The sequence below is a fragment of the Bos javanicus genome, chromosome 9 (assembly GCF_032452875.1).
Source record: "Bos javanicus breed banteng chromosome 9, ARS-OSU_banteng_1.0, whole genome shotgun sequence".
Lineage (NCBI taxonomy): Eukaryota > Metazoa > Chordata > Mammalia > Artiodactyla > Bovidae > Bos > Bos javanicus.
In genome coordinates this window covers 39,220,141-39,241,863 of record NC_083876.1, presented here as the reverse complement: position 1 = coordinate 39,241,863, position 21,723 = coordinate 39,220,141, and the positions used below count along the sequence as shown (strand labels likewise).

Genomic DNA, 21,723 nt, shown 5'->3' with positions numbered 1-21,723 from the left:
AGTATAGGAACATGATAGGAAGACAATATATAATACATAAGAAATCTAGAAATGAATCATTTACAGATAAATGAAAACAGAGCTGCTGCTTTTAGTAAGGTAGAGTAAGCTTGTCATGTCTTCCAAATTATATTTCAGTTCAGTCGCTCAGTCGTGTCTGACTCTTTGCGACCACAGTACACCAGGCCTCCCTGTCCATCACCAACTCCTGGAGTTTTTAATTAGCCAAAAATAATATGTACTTACAAGCAATAGTATTTACACATAATTCAACGCTAGTTTTTAGAAGTGATGGATGGTTTATTCAGGCATGAAAATTATCCCTAGAATGTGGGCCCTATACAGCTGAAAGATTTAAGATTTGTGGTGAAGAAAGAAATCCTCAAACATTTAAGAGTATCTGATTTTATGTTAAGTCGGAATGCAGCAGTAGTGTGTTTTGGTTAGGCCCTTCTACTGTATGAAGTGTTCAGTGTAAGTATGGGAAAGGCTGGTGAAGACTGTGGATTTATCTACAACATATACTGGGGCGTTTTGTGTGGGGAGGGTCCTAACACCTCATGAAATGATGAAGAAGAACCAGGTAAGGCAGACGGGACAAGGGTAGGGACAGAGCCTCCTCTTCACTGCTGCATCTCAGCCCCCAGCACGCAAATCGTTTTGACCAGTTTGAGGCTGAGCTTATAGGTTGGTTGAGTTGCTGGAGTATGAGGTCTAGTAATTTCCCTACTCCTGACAGTTTTTCCGTTCTAATTGTGCTTTATGTTCTTCAACTCTTGTGGAGAGGAGTTAATTGGTTTTGAGACTTTCTCTGATCACACATGTGTAATTAGTGACAAGGTGGAAATAAAAGTATGTTTATCTAGACTAGTGTCGAGTAATTTAAAGATACAGAAATGAGCGGCTACAGGTACATAGTCAGTATATAGTTGGCCCTGCTAAGGTGGAATATCCTCTCTCATACCTGGTACCATGTACTTCCAGGAGAATGGGATGTCTGAGTGGACCTCCACCACATAGACTAGCAGATTCTGCTGCAGCCTCGTGACCCCTGCACACATTTGTAGAATGTAAAGTGCTCCCATATGTTGATTATTTAATTTATGAAGCATGGTAAAAACCTCAACATAAACCGGGTATCCCTGGGTTTGCTCCTGTGAACACACAGCTTCCTTTTACATGTCTGACTCCTCGGGAGCTGTCCTAGGGACTTCTCACAGCTCCCTGCCGATGTCTTCTGTCTCCTGGTCTCCAGCTTTCGGGGCCGCCCTGAGTCCTGAAGTCGGGATGCCCGGTCCTGGGGTCCCCGTCCCACATCTCCCCGTGAGGTGCTAAGTTAGTGTCACATTCGCCTTCACAGCTGCCCGGTTACACATCTAGAGTAGTGTGTCAGACCTGGAGCCTCCTTTTCTCTCCTGAAACCAAATTCCTAGGTCATAAAACCTACCTGTACACATAATTTTAAAAAAAAGTCAGTAATGCCCCACTTGTAACATAAAAAGAAATAAAAAGTAGTTTTTGGATAAAATAAAAGGTAATGTTTGAGATATATGTGACAACACAGAGGAACCTTGAAGACATTATGCTAAATGAAATAAACCAGATACAAAGTGTATGATTTCACTTAGATGAGGCACCTAGGGGAGTCAGATTCAGAGAGATGGAAGTACAGTGAGGGCTCCCAGGGACTTTGAGAAGGGGGAAGAGGGGAGAGATTATTTAATGGGTTTGGAGTTTCAGTTTGAGAAAGTGAAGAAGTTCTGGAGATGGATGGTGGTGATAGTTACGTAAGAACGTGAATGTACTTAATGCCACTGACTGTATACACTTTAAAATGGCTTAAATGGTAAATGTTATGTGATAAAAAAAATTTATTAAAATAAAAAATTAATTGGAAAAAAAGCAATGTTTGGGCACAACTATATCAGATAAAAATAGCCTTTGTAGATTTCCAGAACATCCCTCCAAGGGAGTGAAGCAGTGTGCATTGCCGACTTGAAACCAAGGAAGTGATGTCCAAGATCTTAGACTCTGTAAGGAACAGAGCTCACAATTTCAAAGACTTTTTTACCTGCTCTGCTTAGGCCTTCCAACTCTCAGTATATAAAAGACTGAGAGTCATGCCAGCTGCCTTAATCCAGACCACTCAGGCTTTCTACTTTCTTATCTATCCTGCAGAGGTGTGGTCCTTTTCTTCCTGAACGCTTTAAAATCACAAGACAGGACCGAACATGTCTAAAGTAATGTTAGTCACCACCACCTCACCCCGACTCTGAAGTAGTCTTATTCTTTAAAGAGGGGGTAAAAAACTGGGGTAGACGGTTTCAGAAGTATGTGAAAGGGGCAGCAGTGGAAGGGAGACTGATCTGCACTTACTCCTATTTTTTTCCTTTTTGGCCATCCCGTGAAGCATATGCTGCTGTGAAGTCGCTTCAGTCGTGTCCGACTCTATGCGACCCCATAGACAGCAGCCCACCAGGCCCTGCCGTCCCTGGGATTCTCCTGGCAAGAACACTGGAGTGGGTTGCCGTTTCCTTCTCCTTTGTGTGAAAGTGAAAAGTGAAAGTGAAGTCGCTCAGTTGCGACCGACTCGTGGCGACCCCATGGACTGTAGCCCACCAGGCTCCTCCATCCATGGGATTTTCTAGGCAAGAGTACTGGAGTGGCTTGCCAAGCATATATAGGATCTTAATTCCCTGACCAGGGATCAAACTGATCTCACTGTAGTGGAAGTATGGAGTCCTAACCATTGGGCTGCCAAAGAATTAATTCCCTAATCCTAACGGTTTTTGATCTTTATTCAGATAATTTTTTTAAAATGTGATGTGATTCTAGGGAGAGAATTTAAGAGATAACTCTTAGAATTAGTAAAAAAGACAAGCTCTATGGTGTGCCTTAGAAAGACTGAAGGAGAAAGGCGGCCAGAAGGCTTTTGGTAAAAGGGTTCTCTAGCCAGCATCACTAGCCTGAAAGAATCTTAGTGAGGAGAGGTTAGAAGAAGGTAGAATTTTTGTGGAAGGATCAGTCTTTTATCACTTTAAAATTAAGGGCAAAATCAAGAGGCTAAGTAAGAACTAATAATGCTCCAGGGTCATTATCAAATTACCCAGAATCCTAGTGATTTAAATAATACTTTCTGAAGTTATCCCTTCCTATTTTAAGATGAAGTCTATCTTAAAAAATTCAGCCTTAATTGAACTAGCCTTTTGCTGGGTGCATTTGTTCATTTTGGACTATTTTTCTAAATTCATGCAGTTCAGCTGCTGACTAGAAACTCCATAACCCACACCTGTCTATCTGCATGTACATTTAGCTGATGGGTGATTTTATCACCAGATGAATCCAAGAGTAAGTTTAGAAGAGCATGTATCACCTCCTCCCTTAAAAAAAAAAATAAATGAAAACATGGAAACTCAGTGATGCCTCAGAAAAGCATTAACCACAACCAGGGGTCTGCATCTGTGGAGACCTTGCTACCACTTTATGCCTTCAAAGTGCTGTCCTGAAGCGTTGGCAGTCATGCAGGCATGCTAGGGACCACAGCGGGGCCTTCCCGAGCCATCCCGACCAGATTAGAGGCAGTCTGCCTCCTTCACAGAGGGGCCCGGTCTCCACAGTTCACAGTCCACTGTGTTCATCCAGCCTAGCCAGGACCCACGGGTCTGAGGGAGTGGTGACCTTGGTGTGCCAAGAATGAGCCTCCAAGAAAGCTGGTCAGAATCATATTTGGATTTGGGTGGAATGAATAAAAATTAAGTCAACCAACAGATTAAACATCTTTCATAGTTCAAGAAGGATGAGAATAATTTTTGATAATTTGAGAACTGTCTGGCATGGATATTATTGTCAGGGTCACTAATAACTTCAAGTTATGTAAAAACCCTAGTGATTTATTTTTTAAGATTAAGTTCATTTTAACTTCTATAATTTAGGATTATTTGAAAAAAAGTGAAGTCGCTCAGTCGTGTCCAACTCTTTGCTACCCCGTGGAGTATAGCCCACCAGGCTCCTCTGTCCATGGATTTTCCAGGCAAGAATACTGGAGTGGGTTGCCATTTCCTTCATCCAGGGGATCTTCCCAACCCAGGGATCAAACCCAGCTCTCCTGCACTGCAGGCAGACACTCCAACCTCTGAGCTACCAGGGAAGCTTCTAAATCCAGATTGGTTTTGACAGATAATTCCTCTGAAACATTTTGCCAAATCTCATCTAAACAATACTGTGTCAAGGATGAACTTTGTTTTAATCAAAGGAAAATTATTTTTGGGAAAGAAAAAAAAAAAAAAATCAGGTCTTAAGAATTTTTAGAGTTAGAAAATGTTTTCCAAATCAGGGATTTCCAAACCATCAGCTACCTTCCTTCCTTTAGAACTCGTCTTTTTCTACCCCTTGGTGGCTGTTAAATAAGTTCCTGGAAACTCTTCCCTTTTTTAGTCTTGACTTTTATGTGTCTTAGTAGTGCCGTGTGTGATTACCGGCACCATGGAAACCCATCTCAATGAAATGGGAAGACTGGCCGTTTAAAAAAACAAACAGAGCCAACTGCCCATGCCTCCTAGAGTCCTGCCAGGGCAAAGGTCTGCCCTCCACTGGGTTAGTTCCTGGGGAGGCAGGCAGTACCCATGCCACGGCTTTAATCGCAACAGGTACCTTATTAGTAAAGAGACAGTGGGCTGCCTAAGATATTAGCCCTTAAAAATGTTGGCAGCCGAGGAGATTCTGTGTTTTCACTTCAAGTACATCTTAGAGCTGTTTTACTTCAAAGCACAGTTGATCAGATTTAACATGTTAAAATGATATTTTGAGGCTGCTCTAATCAGCACTTGTCTTAGTGGCCATAACGTCCTATTTCAGTATTAAATGGTGTAAAGGGATTAATTTTATGTACCCAAATCCATGGGCTTAGTTTTCTGCTATCTATAGTCACCTCACTGGCCTTGCTGGTGTACTGTACTCGTGTAAAACTTTCTCAGGGAATGCCCTGTAGTGCTGACTTACTTTCTTAGCAAAAACAAAGATGGAAAAAAACACAATTGTTGTAAAAAAGAAAGAAAAAAACAAACCAAACCCTCCATCCATTCAGATTTCTGTTCATCGTTCTTTGAAGTCAAAGGGTAGTATAAAGTTTTGATTTGCAACAAAATCTGAGATTATCCATTAACTACTCTAGCAGCCTTCTACTGCCTTTCAAATGTACATGTAATTTTTAAAGGAACCAGGCTCTTTTCTTTGTGATTGCCTTAAAAAAAAAAGTATATTTAAGTAGAATACACTTAAATACTCCACTTAAAGAGTTATGGAGTAGCTTTCTGGGTGTTGAAAGGATGTGTTCTTAGAAATTAAATTGCATGCAAGGAAGAGGCAACAAGCGGAACCTGCTAATCTCAGGTTAGGAGAGATTAACTTGCTCAGGAAGAGCGAGAGAGCAGAAGTGCTCGGAACTCAGCATCCCTGTGGGGAAGTAGGAAGCTGGAGAAATTCTGAATTCCACAGCCCTGAAAATACGGTGCAGCATTTATTATCCCGTTTTTGAAGGTACTGTGTAAATGTAAATGATACAGGTCCCTTGTCCCCACCGAAAGGAGTGCAACAGGACTACCTGTTGTCTGCCTCCTTCTCAGCTTGATGGTGTGGATCTGATGAGGAGGGCAGAGGATCAGGGAGTGAGATGCCACAGACAAGGACAGGTAGTGGCTGCTGCCTGGAATCAGTTCTCTCCCAAAGGGCACAGTAACTGCAGCAACAGTGGGTGATAAATAGGGTTTGGTTTCCCCCCTCAGTTCTGCAGAGGCAGTTGTCCCATTAGCCCCATAGCCTGCAGTGCTCTACTGCGCCTGTTTTTACCCTGCTTTCCTGGCCTTCCTGAAATACCGCCTTTGTTAGCACTTGCTACTTGAGTCAGTCAGCTGTTACTACAAGTCTGCTGTCAGAAATAAAGTTGTTTTTGTTCTACATCTTCAGTAGTTTTCCTCCTTTAACTGCTATCCCCTAGTGATACATAATTTAACTTGTATGTACCAAAGTTTTATCATTTTTTTGTAATAAATTATATAAAAGGTATTAAATGAAGACCACCCATCCCCTTAAAATGGTGCTGGTGGAGGGGAGGACAGTGAGGCTAATAACTATTGCACGGCCAGATAACACTCAATCTCAGAAAGCAGTACTGTAGGTGATTATTGGACTTTTTCTTCTTTTCCCCACACTGCCAGCCATGTGGGATCTTACCCAACCATATGTCGAACCTAGGCGCTCAGCACCAAGTCCTAATCACTGGACTGCCAGGGAGTTCTCTAGTTATTGCATCTTTTGGACCAGTGAGCTCCTTGTTTTGCAGCTGCGTAGTGTCAGAGAAGGCAATGGCACCCCACTCCAGTACTCTTGCCTGGAAAATCCCATGGACAGAGGAGCCTGGTAGGCTGCAGTCCATGGGGTCGCTAGGAGTTGGACACGACTGAGCGACTTTAACTTTTCACTTTCATGCATTGGAGAGGGACATGGCAACCCACTTCAGTGTTCTTGCCTGGAGAATCCCAGGGATGGGGGAGCCTGGTGGGCTGCCGTCTGTGGGGTCGCACAGGGTCGGACACGACTGAAGCGACTTAGCAGCAGCAGCAGGGTCACTGGATTTCAGGGGCTTCCGTAGATAAAGTGAGTTGAGGTTCCCTTCTGCTGGGCCATCTTCTGTCGTGAAACCACCCGTCAAGGAGAAGCTTGAGTTTCTAGTGCACTGCGTCAGCTGTACTGGAGCTGGTTTCATACGATGGCTGTCTGCTGGGCTTCCTTCACAGTTGGCTCTCGGAGCCAGAAGACTCAGCCTGGCTTCTCAGCTGAAGAGCACTACCTGATGTCTCAGTGTCTGCAGCTGTGCCTCACGTTGGGAAGAGGTGAGAGGGGGAGAAGCCAGGCTGAGGCCAGCGCCGTGAGAGGGTCACTTTCTTAGGCACTGGCTCTAGGCTCCAGTGAGTGGGGAGGAGCTTCTCCCTTCACTTGGCTGATCAGAATCGTGTCCTCCATGGAGAGAGGCTGAATCACCCTTTACTTGAAGTGGGGATGGTTAGGAGGGAAGGGTGTAAACCCTGAGCTCATGTGTCTTGTTCCCTTCTTTCACCCATGGATAAGGAGTGAGAAGCTATGATGGGTTTTAAGTTCTTGGTTATCTTTGGATAACAAAACAAAAAGAGGGTTTCACCCAGTCCAAAAATGGCTTCTGTGACTGATGAAGTTCAGTTGTTGTTGGAATGATGGAAAATGTTTCAAGAGCAGGCAGTACCCAGGCTCTGGTCATCACTGAGAGGTGTGCAGCCCTGGAGTAAACACATGTTTAGAATAGAAACAAAAGAGTAGTCCCTGCCCTAAAGGCACTTCCACATTTGGATAAAGTCGGTTTTAAAACCACTGTTCTAAAAATGATGTTTTCCCCTGTTGAAGTGAAGTGTTAGTCACTCAGTTGTGTCCGACTCTTTGCGACCCCACGGACTATAGCCTGCCAGGCTTCTCTGTCCATGAAATTCTCCAGGCTGGAATACTGGAGTGGGTTGCCATGCCCTCCTCCAGGAGATCTTCCTGACCCAGGGATCAAACCCAGGTCTCTAGCATTGCAGCCAGATTCTTTACCGACGAAGCCACTGGCGAAGCCTATCCCCTGGGTAGGTAATGGCTTCTAATAAGAGCTCTCTATTGGTTTAAATAAGTTAGGTTAAACATGGGAACATCTGGTCAACATCTTCATGTCCCTGCCCATGGGACTGTTATTGGAAATACCAGTTTTGCCAGTACTCGTGCCTTCTGCTAAACTAAACTGTGTGCCAGTCTCCAGAGGATGAAGGATGGGTGGGGATTCCGGGAATAGTTGTAGCAGTAGTGGGGGGCCCAGGCTGGTGGAATACACCAGCTCTCCCGCGGGCTGTTTCCTCAGTGAGGAAGGTCTGCTGGACCAGTAGATGCCGCCTCCCCAGATGCTGTTCTCCAGTTCCCTTATTTCCTGCCCAAACAAAACCAAAAGACAAACAAAATAAACCACAGCTTAACTTTGAAAATTTTGGCTGAGGGTAGGAAAGGAGGTATTAGAAGCTGAAGTTCTTGCTTTGTTTCAACAACAATAACAAAATTCAATGAAATAAGGCCCGTTATAGCTGAAGAAGTAAGTTTCCACTTAAGCATAATTTGAATTTACCAAATTTACCATTATTTCACAAGACCCCCAAACATTTATCCTCATTATTCCTTTTAAGGATTACAAAGTGTAGAGCGGGGGGAAGAAAAATAAACCACTAATAAAGGATAATAGTGCGGCAGGCATGTGTTCTTAGTTTCATCAAAAGAATGACTAGCATATTCAGTCTGGTTTGAATACTAAAGAATGTCTCTTAAAAAATTACACTAGATCCTTTGAGTGATTCCTAAAGTGGATTAATACATGAGAGTCAGAATTCAAATTCCAAATAAAGCTGATGAATTCCCGTAATTATATCTCACCTGCCTCAGATCAGGTTATTCATTTTCTTCAGAATTGAGCTGTATTCCATCTCTGATAAGGACCTGGAGGAATTTGCCAGTTTGAAGTCACTTTTATCAACAGCTGTTTTATCTTTGTGTCCACAAGTGAATTTCTTAGACCAGCACTCTTCAATAGAAATATAATGCAAGACACATGTCATTTAAAATTTTCTTGTCATATTTTTAAAAGTTAAAAAAACAACAACAAAAAAAACAGAAAAAAGACCTCAGAAATGTTTTCATAATATATTTTATTTAGCCAATATAGCCAAAGTATTATTCCAACAAAGAATTGGTATTTTTAAATTATTGAGATATTTTACGTTTTTTCCCACTAAGGTTTCTAAATTTTCTGTGTGTTTTACACTTACACATCTCAGTTCAAATTAGCCACATTTCAAGTGCTGGACAGCCCAGCCCACCGTGGCCAGCACCCACTGACGTGGGTGCATGAGGAGGCAGCTGGAGGTGAGGCTTCATCTGACAAACCAGGAGTCTGAGCTTTACCCTGAAGGCTGCAAGGCCACAGTGGTGAAGCAGTGTTATTTAAAATTTGAACTTCATCTGGTGGTCTCAGGGGATGCAGGTTAGGGGTTTAGGAGTGAGGGCTCTGGCCTGAGGCACGTTCAAGCGGGTGTAGGGATCCAGGGGAGGAGTGATCCCCCAAAGTAGAAACTGTGGGGAGCATGGACCAAGGGAGGGTGTCTGAAAGGTTTGGGAGGACAGGTCATCAGAACTGGATGGCGGCTACTGGATTTGAAGGGAGGGGGGTGGCCTAGGATGGTTGTCCAGTGTTTACCTGGGTGGTTGGGTCAACAGCAGTGGTGGTGACTGAAATGGAAGAAGGAAGGTTGTGAGCCCGCCAGGCCCCTCTGTCCATGGGATTCTCCAAGCAAGAATACTGAGGTGGGTTGCCGTGCTCTCCTCCAGGGGATCTTTCTGACCCAGGGGTCGAACCCATGTCTCTTCTTATCTCTTGCATTGGCAGGCAGGTTCTTTACCACTAGCGCCACCTATGATGCCAGAAGGGCTGGGGAGGGCGCTCAGTACTTAAGATGCCCATGAAGGCTAGGCAGAAACCCAAAGGGGATGTAAGGGTCAGGTAATCAAGGACAGCTTTATAGAAAAGGCGGGACTTGGGCAGAGTCAGAGAACCAGGAGAAGTGGCAGCAGAAATGTAGACAGATGAGAAGGTGTTGGACGTGTCTAAGTGACACCGTGATTAAACCTTCCTGCTGGGCCAGATGAGATCAAAGCTGTAGACATGTCGTGTTTGGCACACATGGGGTTGGATCACGCAGTGTTCTAAATTTAAGATAGATGCCAACATTTCCACACAAAAATCCAGATTTCTGACTTTTCTTTAAAATAAAAGGCAGCCAGGAGGTTGACTTGGCAGCACAGGAGGTCCTATACGGTAATGATGGGACTCAGTGAACGCAGTCCCTCTCCAGCAAGTCTCTTTTATTCCTTTCTGCTGTTTACCCGAATCCTGTAGACATCTGAGTTTTCTGAGTCAAGGATTGGTAGGTAATAAAGTTACAGAGATAGATCAGTGACAGATTATGGAGGGCTTTTAATACCAAAGTAAGGGGTATAAATGTAGTCAGCTGATGTATAAGGATCGATGAAGATTGAAGCCGTATTTAGGAGAGTTATTCTGTTCTGGTTGTTGGATATTTATTTATTTGGCTGGGCCAGGTCTTAATTGTGGCATGCTACCGCATGTGGGATAGATCCCTGTATAGCATGTGGGATCTAGTTCCCTGACCAGGGATCAAACCTGGGCCCCCTGAACCTGGGAACACAGCGTCTTAGCCACTGGACCATCTCCTTGGAGAGTTATCCTGGAGCACTGTGAAAATACAAGAGGAAGAATAGTTAACCAGTTTTGAAAGGGAAAAGAGAGATGTGATGGTGTTGGTTACCCAAGTAGGCCTAAAACTGCAAAATGGAGGTCTTCTAAGGCAGTGTTGTCCAGAAAGGCTGCAGGTGCCACAAGCAGATCATCTGGGCCAGCATGCTTTCTGGGAAACTGGCTTTGCAGACTTTCAGAATTCAGGCCAGTGTTTGGTGTAGGGGACAGTGAGTCTGACTGTTTGAAACAACTGTTTGATATAATAACTCTGTGATTGCAGAGAAAGCAGTGGAAGTACAGTTCAGTTCAGTCGCTTAGTCATGTCTGACTCTTTGCGACCCCATGAATTGCAGCATGCCAGGCCTCCCTGTCCATCACCAACTCTCGGAGTTCACTCAGACTCACTTCCATAGAGTCAGTGATGCCATCCAGCCAGCTCATCCTCTGTCGTGCCCTTCTCCTCCTGCCCCCAATCCCTCCCAACATCAGAGTCTTTTCCAGTGAGTTAACTCTTCGCTTGAGGTGGCCAGAGTACTGGAGTTTCAGCTTTAGCATCATTCCTTCCAAAGAAATCCCAGGGCTGATCTCCTTTAGAATGGACTGGTTGGATCTCCTTGCAGTCCAAGGGACTCTCAAGAGTCTTCTCCAACACCACAGTTCAAAAGCATCAATTCTTCGGTGCTCAGCTTTCTTCACAGTCCAACTCTCACATCCATACATGACCACTGGAAAAACCATAGCCTTGACTAGACAGACCTTTGTTGGCAAAGTAATGTCTCTGCTTTTGAATATGCTGTCTAGGTTGGTCATAAGTTTTCTTCCAAGGAGTAAGTGTCTTTTAATTTCATGGCTGCAGTCACCATCTGCAGTGATTTTGGAGCCCCAAAAAGAAAGTCTGACACTGTTTCCACTGTTTCCCCATCTATTTCCCATCGCAAAGAGTCAGACACGACTGAGCAACTGAACTGAACTGAACTGAAAGGGTGTGTTGGTTACCTTTTATTAAAAATGTTTTTAAAGCCCTCTTATAAAAATTATTTATACAGGCTAAACCATGTTGTTTTTTCTTCATGTGTTCCTATGAAAAATTATCATAGACAAATTTTTATAAAAATTTGACTTTGGAAGGAGAGTCTATTACATGTACAAAAAAAGGCATTTGTACCAAGCCTCAAAACTTGTCAAGTTTTCCTACCACATTTAGTGTGGCTTCTTTCTCTTTGGCCTACAGATGAAATATGTGAATGAAAGGTTTCAAGATGAGAAAAATAAAGAGGTGGTTCTCATGTGCATCGGCATCACTTCAGGAGTCGGACGGCTGCTCTTCGGCCGGATCGCGGATTATGTGCCTGGTGTGAAGAAAATTTATCTCCAGGTACTTTCTTTTTTTTAAAAAACATCTTGTACTATGTAAAGTTTTAAACCTCATTGATGAACCTCCCTTGTACCCATCCTACAGTGTCAGGCATTATTGCATGGATTTCCAAGGGAACTAAGAAGTACAGGGAGATGCTTTCAGGTCAGCCTATGGAGTGGAGATGGGCTTGAGGTGTTGCTTTGATTCTTTATTATTTTTTTTTTCTATTTTTGCTGTGCTGGGTCTTCTTGGTTGTGTGGGGTCTGCTCTTTGTTGAGGTGCGCAGGCCTCTCATTGCGGCGATGTCTCTTGTCGCGGAGCACAGGCTCTGGGGTGTGGGGCTTCCATGGTTGAAGCATGTGGGCTCAGTGGTGGTGGTTCCCAGGCTCTCGAGCGCGGGCTCAATAGAAGTTGCTCTGCGGCATGTGGGATCTTCCTGGACCAGGGATTGAACCTGTCCTCTCTGCGTTGGCAAGTGGATTCTTTACCACTGAGCCAGCAGGGAAGCCCTTACAGGTACTTCCTTAATAAGCCTTTATTCCTCTAGCAGATTTATCCTTGTCACCTAATGGCTCATACATGTACTTATTTACTTAAATTCTTCCGTAAACATGAGAACTATTTTCTAGACCTCAACAAGCAGCTTTTAAAGGGCAAAATCAGTTATGAGGTCTGGGTTTTTTCTTTGGCTGTGCTGCATGGCATGTGGGATCTTAGTTCCCTAACCTCCAGTTTGCAGAGGGAGCTCAGAGTCTTGACTGCCAGGGTAGTTCGGAGTTCGGGGTTTTCAACATAAGAAATTGGTGAGCAAACAATATTCTTTGTTCTGTCATGGAACTGCACCAAACCAGAATGGTTTTCTATCTTTTGCGTTTTTCTAAGAATGCTTTATTTTTGATGTAGTTCTCATGGTCATGTGCCTTTGGCAATCCCTGTGAAATTCAGGGGTGTGCATGTCTTTTGAATTTTCTCACTGCAGATTGCCTTCTGGGTGTTGTGGGCTGTGCTGTCCCGAGACCATACTGTTGTTCACTTCACAAGTATTTAAGTGACTCCTCCATGCCCAGTACTGTGCTAAATGCTACAGATGAAACACCATCTGTGTGCTCTGTGACGAATGGTCTCTGGGCAAGACAGATAAAGCCGTGTTCCAGCACAGTGAAATAACGGGGCTAGGTGGGGCCACAGAAACACAGGCCCAAAGCAGCTAAATCACTAGAGGAGGTCTGAGCAGGCTCCCTTGGCTGGCGGACTGTTGAGAGGTAATAGTTAAATAGATAAGGACGACAGAGAAGAGTGCTGCAAGCAGAAGCAGCTGCATGGGCAGAGATGGAGATGTGACATTGTGTGCTGTGTCTGGGAACAGTGTTTGAGTGGACTACAGAGAATAGTAGATTGGCTGGCTGGCGAATAGGCAGGAGTCAGGTTGGGAAGGGCCTTGTGAGCACAGAAGAGGCTGAGCTCGATCCTGAATCTACCAGGAGCCATTAAGGATTTTTTTATACAAGGGCGTGACAAGAGTTGTATTTTATAAAGCTTAACCTAGTAGCTGTGAAGGGTGAATACAGAGGAGGAGGGGCCAGGGTTCATACAGTCACAAAAGGCCACATATTATGTGGTTCCCTGTATACCTAGTGTCCAGAATTGGCTGATCCAGGGACAGAAAGTGTAGATCAGTGGTTGCTGGTGGCTGAGCGAAGGAGGGTCTGGGGAGTAACTCCTACCGGCAGTGGGGTTTCTTTTGGGGTGATGTAAATATTCTAAAACTACACAGTACTGGTGGTCAATGAACCGAGTGCGCCTTCCCTCCTTGCCCAGCCCTTCAAGATGCGTGCCATCACACTTACAGATGTGAACTCGGAGGGACAGAGGCTGCCTCACTGTGGGTGTCTCTAGATCTAGGCGGTCAGCGCAGTAAGGAGTCTGGTCACATAGCTGGAAGGCTGGGAGAACACTACCTTTGCAAGTATTTCTGTGTTAACGACCATTCCCCCTTTTATTAACACCTTAACTGTGGGTATCTCTGTCAAATGTTTAACAGAAGTCTTGTTCTCAAGTGTCAAGGGAGCCCTCTAGTGGACATTTGTTGCCTTACAGACTTTTGGCTTCCTTTCATTTATTAAAAGAGTGTCTGCTGTGCCCAAGCACCAGCCCCGACCCTGGTGGGTGATACAAACATGATACAGACATGGTCCTTGAGTTCCCAGAGCAAGACCTGAGGCAGGGAAAAGCTGGGCATGATTGGGAACTCAAGAAGGCAGAGTGGCCTGGGAAGAGGTTGGAAAGAGCAGGGCATGGGGAGAGGAGGGGCCTCTCCCCATGATTAAGCAGAACCTTGGAATACACGGAGGAGACATTTTACTTTAAGCATAGTAGGTCCTTGTTGGAGAATAATGTGATCTTGCATTTTGAAGTCGGCGTGGTTGCTCCGTGTGTGGAGGATTGAAGACTGTGAGGGAAGCGGGAGTGCAAGAGGGAGGGAGACCAGGGAGGAGATGATACAGCATCCAGGTTAGAGAGGATGGAGGCCAGACTGTGGTGACACGATGGACGAAGTCATGGCGTGTTTTATACATCAACACTTTACTCCAAAACAACTTTTGACTTTAGAAAGGTTTCCCCCCAGAGGAGGGTCATTTACAACATAACAGGGGGCAGATACGTTAGTAGTTCATGTAACTGAGGAAAGAAAACAGCCTTTCCTGACTTGGCCCACGTGTGGCCGACAGTTACACGGAAGTGACTGAAGAATGAGTAATTTCATTTTGGATGAAAGGTTAGCCACAGTGTGGCACAGCGAGTGTCACAGCGAGGTGAGGTGACTGCAGTCCAGGGAGGCCCGTGGAGCAGAAGGGGTGTCCTGTGCTGCTGGGAGCCACCAACAGCCCTCCCCGCTCTGTCTCTCCCCTGCCCCAACTCCCAAAAATTGTGTGGTTTTTGATCCTTGGCTCTTCTCTGCTGTGATCAAGTCCAGCTCTGTGGGTCGGCTTATTCCTCCTCCCCTCCCTGTCTCCCTGCCTGGCTGTTTGCCCTCTGGCCCCGCTGTTAAGGGCTGGAATGCTTCTGCAGCCTACCTTCCTCTCCTTCCTTTCCTGGCTGCTGGGTTTTCTCAGACACGCCTGCTTCTTGCTGCTGTTACAGCTCAGCCTTGTCAGGGCAGTCCTCCTCCCTCCCTGTCCCTGTGACACCAGTTCTGAGTGGCTTCCAGGCCTGGGACACAGTTCGCAGCATCCCATGTGGTCTGCTTTGGGGGCACAGTCATCTTGGGTTTGGGGAGGCTGCAGAGCAGAAAAGCACAGACTCTAAAGTGAGATACAGCTTGTCTCCCCCAGATCCTGCAGAGGGTTGTGTGAGGATTCATGGTGACAGCTTACGTAAACTGCCTGCCCAGGGGGATCACTAATAAATCCTTGCTTTTGTGAGATTTTAATATTCTATTAAATACTGAGGCAGATCCTGATTTGGAACAGGTCTCAAGAAAGGAGACCTTGGTTTTTCTGATGTGGGGATCTTTGCTTATAGGTAACAGAGTTTAGGAATATATCTTACACTTTTGCTAAAGAGTTCTGAATTTAAACTTCCAGCAAGGTCTTGGGTAACCAAGTATTTTCAGCCTAACAATTCTGAATACTGAGCGAAGAGATGATTGAAATGTATTATATAGAATGATAAGAGAATCTCTGCAGAGGTTCCCAGAGTACTCCATTAGGAGAGGGAAGACTGCGTCCTGGCACCTTCCCAGCCATCCTTCTTAACTTCACAGGCCTGTCTTTCTAGTCACCAGTACAGTATTGCGGATTTCTGTCTTTACTGTGTACCTGTTTCAACAGTGTGAGTGTTTAAAGGTTTGGAAGTTGTAACTGTAATGAAAGAATGGAAAGCTTTGGATTAAGATCACTCTCCCATTGTGTCAGATTGCTCTGTGCCATGGATGTAAACCAAAGTGTGGACATCATATCCATGTACGTAAGCAGACAAACCCCGATGGGTGCGCACAGGAAGGGTCTGGGAGGACCATCCCATTAGTGACTGGTTATTCCTGACCAGGACAGTGTGGGTTGAGGGTGGAGGGGGTTGAAGGAAGACTTTCATTTATTACTGTATACATTTTTCTACAGTTTGAATTTTGTCAGGAATATATTCATGAGTTACTTTTGAAATGCAGAATTGTTTTTTTGTAATTTAGAAAAATGAATCACTTTTAGATCCATCTTCCTCTGGAAGTCACTTCTGCTTGTAAAACAAACTGAGCCTCATTGCCCAGTTTTGTTGTTGCTGCTGCTGTTTTTTGTTCCCTTTTAGTATTTTATGTTTTCTGAAAGATACCTTGGGATAAAAGGTATATGCTTTACCAAACATAAGCTACTTCTACAATGGTATCCAGATATTGAGCAGTTCCCCTGCCTGAACAAGGAACCAGACTATGATTCTCTCTTCTCACCTGGGCTGTGGCATTGGGGCTGGTTCCTCCTCCAGGCAGCACTGGTGGTGTTTATGTGTAGTAGGAAAGCTGGACAGACTTCTGGGTGAAGCGCTGCCACAGGACTGCGTGCTTTAGAAGAAGCCGGATGCCCGGCTATGCCCTGAACACTTCCCTTTGGTATGATGGACCCGAAGACCACTGCTGCCAACTAGTGGACTCCTAGCCAGAGGCTCTGAGAGTCTGCAAACTTTATATTGAATAAATTCATAGGAGCAACACTTGTTTCTAACTGTGGCCAAGAGAATATAAATTAATGTAATTTGCATCTGCCTCTGAAAGTGCCTTCTGCTTATTCAGGTGCAGCTCATTTTTCCCTCTTCCGTCATTATGCTTAGATTTCTGAGCAAAACTGCCACTGACATTTCCTCCAAAAATGTTCTTTGTGACAGAAATGGGAACTATAATAGCAAGGACTTTGCTTGTTGTTGTTCTTAGGTACATAAACTAACTGAAGCAGGGGGTTATTCTTCTAGAGACTGTAATATTATGACAGAAGATATTTCCTGTACAGTTTTAAGAAGCAGAAGCAAGAAAGAAATCTCAAAAGTCAATGTCTCATTAAATGGCAGTGCTAGACCCTAGAAAAGGGTTAGGAACCTTTGAATCTCTTTTTTAAATCTAACCAGAGCTACTGTGTTTGGGGTGGAAAAAAAGACTGTAATACTAACTTACTCACCCTACACACTGGGGCTTGTATCTACAGATCAGTAGATACTGGGGGAAGTGATGAACTTCCTACACGCACAGTGTACTATGCTACTTGTGGGTGGAGTGTTCCTGAGTGTGGGGAACAGGTATGTCCTTGTCAGCTTGGTCTGCTACCTCTGAACTTTAGCTACATTTAGGGTAGTTACACCTGCTGAGAAACAGCAGCATTTCTCACTACTATTTAGCTGCAAATAAGGCAGAAGTAACCAGGTATTTTCTGAGAGCTACTAGAGAATGTGTGTAAATTTCTATCAGTTCAATTCTTAAAGAAAAACCAACAAATTTTACTTTAAATAACTAATAATTTTTATTTAACAATTATTGTTAAAATTTAAGTTTTAAATACTGTCAAATAGTTGAAAAAGAATATAAATTAATATAATTTCAATTGAGAAAAGGAGAGCTTGTAGTCAGGTAAAGAATTAAGAAGTAATAATGTGCTCAAAATATATAATAATAAACTTGAAACTCTTATATGAATGATTTCTTAGAAAACTGAACAAAGAATAAAAATTTGAAGGGGCCAAAAATGAATAGAAAAATCAGGATAAGCACTGTAAGTGCCTGGGTCTCGTGTTAAATGTATTGGGTCCAAGAAAACATTTGTTTATTCAGCAAAACTGACTTCGTGCTATAAGCTTTCAACTTTCATTCTGGTTGTCTTATCTTGCAGGAGATTTGTACTGAACAAAATATGAAAAGAACAGGAAGCGCATTCTAAGCTAACCTAGTAGAAGTACAGTGGTGTGGTTGGGCATTAAACCCATTGAATCTGGCCCCGTGATGTCCTAACATTTTATTCCAGGTTCGCTGGAATTTTATCTCCTTTGTGTTTGTAGATAGAGTAAAACTGTATCTAATAAATAATATTAGGATTGGTCTAATTAGTTTTTCAGTAACAGTAACTCCTTAACTCTAGATGGTAGATGGGAAGCATCGGGTCTTTCTGCCAGGATCACAGCGGTCTGGACCCGGCCTGTCCTCTGGGCCTTAGCTCTTTCCAGCCTTAAGGCTGCAAGCCCAGTGCCTAGCCAGTCTGTGTCTGTTAGTCACCCAGTCGTGTCCGACTCTGCAAGCCCATGGAATGTAGCCCGCCAGGCTCCTGTCCATGGAATTCTCCAGGCAAGAATACTAGAATGAGTTGCCATTTCCTCCTCCAGGGGATCTTCCCAACTCAGAGATCAAACCCAGGTCTCCTGAATTGCAGGCATATGCTGTATCATCTGAGCCACCAGGGAAGCCCAAAGCACTAAGCAGCACTAAGGAATTACGCTTCCACCCTAATGGACATGGGATCTGAGGAAAAGATGTTTCAGTAGAGTATAAACAATCAGAATGTGGAGATCATGTTCTTTAGGAAAAAAATGTGAAGTGCCAGACTTCTTTTTCAAATAGCCAACTCTGAGTCTTAAACTAATTCTACCATAAAGCCATATTTACTCAGCTATATAATACAGTGGTGTCAGAAGAGAGACCAACTTGGATTTTTTTTTTCTCCCTGGCCTCCCTGAGTGGCATGTGGGATCTTAATCCCCTGACCAGGAATCAAACCTGTGCCCCCTGTATTGGAGAAGGCAATGGCACCCCACTCCAGTACTCTTGCCTGGAAAATCCCATGGGCAAAGGAGCCTGGTAGGCTGCAGTCCATGGGGTCGCAAAGAGTCGGACACGACTGAGCGACTTCACTTTCACTTTTCACGTTCATGCATTGGAGAAGGGAATGGCAACCCACTCCAGTGTTCTTGCCTGGAGAATCCCAGGGACGGGGGAGCCTGGTGGGCTGCCGTCTCAGGGGTCACACAGAGTTGGACATGACTGAAGTGACTTAGCATCAGCAGCAGCAGCCCCCAGTATTGGGAGCACAGAGCCTTAACCACTAGACCGCCAGAGAAGTCCCCAACTTGGAGTTTAAAATCTTTTTCAAGAATGCTTTTGATTGTGAGGTCAGTGGATGACATGTGCCAAAGTCACCTGGGGAGCTTGTGAAAACCACTGTTGGGGGTCCCTGTCCTCAGGTGATCCTGTTGTGCACTGAGGTGGTGGGGGCTGCCCCGAGGCCCTGCCAAGCTTGGTGTCCCCCATTAAGCCCTGGCCAAACAGAGCAGATGAAGGTGGAGATCTGGAGCGCTGCTCTCTGTGGCTTCTCCCTCCCGTCCCTGCCCCACTGTCATCAGAGGGGGCCCTCTAGGAATGGTTCCACTGCCCCTGCTACTTACTTCCCAGGCAGGCCCGGCTTCCAGCCTGGCTCCACCTGGGGTTACTAAACCTCCCAGCATCACTCGCTTCATCTGTAAAATGGGGAAAATATTAGGGCTCACCTCATAAAGTCACCACCTAAAGTCCTTGGAACAATGCCTGCATTTCATAAGCATTAAATAAACGACAGTTTCTGTTATATGCATACTTTTAAAAAAGCTGATTCTTTTTAAACATCTATTCCACCTAATGAGTGAATGATACAATTTTAGTTATTTGCCTAAAAAACTGAATTGTCCACTCCTTCCTTTTTTGTACCCACCATGCTTTGAATATACAACTAGAACATCTAGAGTACTTCATGTGCACTTATTTACACAGTCATCTCTTCATAACCCAAGGGTACTAACCAGGTTTTATTCACATAGCACAGTGCATAGAACAGAGCACAGGAGCTGCCCAATGGCAGGGAAAATCCAGTGTTTGATTCTGTTACTTTAGCAAACTGGAAGCTCTTTGAGGTGAAGGATAGATCTGGCTGGCGTATTTTCATTATGCAGAGGACTGACACCAGTAAAGTGCAAATAATTTCAAAGGTAAAATTTCTAAATCATATGTTGGATGAGTGAATTTGAGCTGATATTCAAAGAACAAATACGTAATGAGCACTGACCAGGTACAAGATCCTTAAACCTTATTATATGTAGGGCCAAAGATGACTTTTGTACAGATTCTGATCTCAAAGAGCTTACCGCTGGGAAAGGAAAGTAAGTATACAAAAACCCTTACTTTTTTCTTGTCCCTTAATGGAAATACTGAGAAAGGGTGAGGGGAATTCAGGGAAGATGATTGTGGGAGTTGATTATGTATATAAAATCAAGGCAAAGTGGGCTGGGGAGGTGACTAACCGGTAACCACTTAAAAGCCCTACGCATGTCGCTCAGTAATTGTGATGCTCCCTGTTCCGAGAGCGGCGCTGACACTGTGTGCCTGTCCCAGGTCCTGTCCTTTCTCTTCATCGGTCTGATGTCCATGATGATCCCCCTGTGCAGCGTCTTTGGGGGCCTCATTGCTGTCTGCCTCATCATGGGTCTCTTCGATGGATGCTTCATTTCCATTATGGCCCCCATTGCCTTTGAGTTGGTTGGTGCCCAGGACGTCTCCCAAGCAATTGGATTTCTGCTCGGATTCATGTCTATACCCATGACTGTGGGCCCACCGATCGCAGGTAAATAACATTGTCCTAGCACTGTCTACAGTAGGTCCTGAGTCTCACATGTTAAATATATTATGATTTATTGCTTTCTGCTGTCTTGCTGTTGTATGTGGCTTATCTATAACATTTTTACTAAGACCAGCAGATGGCATGTTGGAAAAATTTGCTGATGAGCCCTCTTACTGATATCTTAAACGCCCGCTGAAATGTATAGCAGTTAGCTTCTGGACTTGAAGACTTAAGAGTTCCTGTGCTAGTAAGTGTTTTGGAGGAATAGGAAATGTGACTTCTTTCTTTCAAGAGGTGAAGATTCTGAAAGATTTCTAAATATGTATGAATTGTGTAAGAGATCACAGTCCTCCCTGAGAAATAGTTAAATGAAAAGTAACACTTAACAGGAGAACCCAAATGTCCGTCAGTAGATGAATGGGTAAACAGAATGTACTACATCCGTACAATGGGGTTCTTCGGCCATAGAAAGGAATGAAGCATCGTACCGGCACACACCACCAGGTAGGTGAGCCTCAGACATCATGCTAAGTGTGAAAGAAGCCAAATACAAAAGGTCACATACTATTCCATTTATGTGAAATAGCCAGAATAAATTCAGAGACAGAACAGATGTGAGGGGATGGAGGGAAGGGGGATTAGGAAGTCACTGCGTATTGGGTGTGGACTTTTCTTCTGGTGTGATGAAAATATTTTGGAACTAGAGAGAGAGTGGTGGTTGTACAACACTGTAAATATACCAGATGCCACTAAAATGGTTAATTTTATGTTACACGAATTTTACCTTTAGAAATCTTCTGAATGATAGTATAAAGTTGTCTCACATTCAGTATTAACTGGGTACTACTATAAATTATAAGATTTGATATAAATATTATGAAATTTAAATGTATGTACTAGCATCTGTCTTGTATGTGAGTGACTCAGTGAAACTTCAGTTCAGTTTATTCTCATATTCAGAACCACACATGTCAGCAAATTTGCCAGTTAGGAACCTAGTCATGAATCAAGCAAGCAGAACCACTACTGAGCACACCAAGTGAAATATAAGTTCTAAACATCACAGTCTCCTTGCAGGAGAACCCTCCAGTCCTTCCCCTCTCTCCCAGTTAACAACCTGTTTTTACTTCTTACATGCTTTGTTAGGGTTTCCAAGTCCACAGCAAGTTATAGGAAGTACTTTACTAGAAGAGGTGTTTCTTTTTGCCACTGGAGGTGACTATAACAGATCAAGAATGAAGGGGGTAACAGGAAATTCCCAAAGTGGGCAGAAAAACGCCAGGAGGTTCTAGGGATTACAGTATTACAACCAAACATAACTTGTGTTCATGAAGATGCAAGGTTCAGTTACATATGCAATATTTGATTCAGATAGGAAAAGCATGTATTTAGATATA

General features: G+C 44.1%; 1 protein-coding gene and 1 long non-coding RNA gene across 2 annotated transcripts in view; one reads left to right on the top strand and one right to left on the bottom strand.

Moving 5' to 3' along the window:
- Positions 1 to 21,723, top strand: part of SLC16A10 (solute carrier family 16 member 10) — a 117,327-nt gene that overhangs the window by 87,223 nt on the left and 8,381 nt on the right. The window contains exons 4-5 of the mRNA XM_061428673.1: positions 11,589 to 11,732; positions 20,101 to 20,329. Coding sequence (XP_061284657.1) covers positions 11,589 to 11,732; positions 20,101 to 20,329 — 373 coding nt within the window. The remainder of the gene's footprint in view (positions 1 to 11,588; positions 11,733 to 20,100; positions 20,330 to 21,723) is intronic.
- LOC133254392 (uncharacterized) overlaps positions 1,072 to 21,723 on the bottom strand; it is a 41,889-nt gene continuing 21,237 nt past the window's right edge. Inside the window, exons 2-3 of the long non-coding RNA XR_009738658.1 lie at positions 8,479 to 10,354; positions 1,072 to 7,984 (exon numbers count right to left, since the gene is read on the bottom strand). This is a non-coding gene — a long non-coding RNA (uncharacterized LOC133254392). The remainder of the gene's footprint in view (positions 7,985 to 8,478; positions 10,355 to 21,723) is intronic.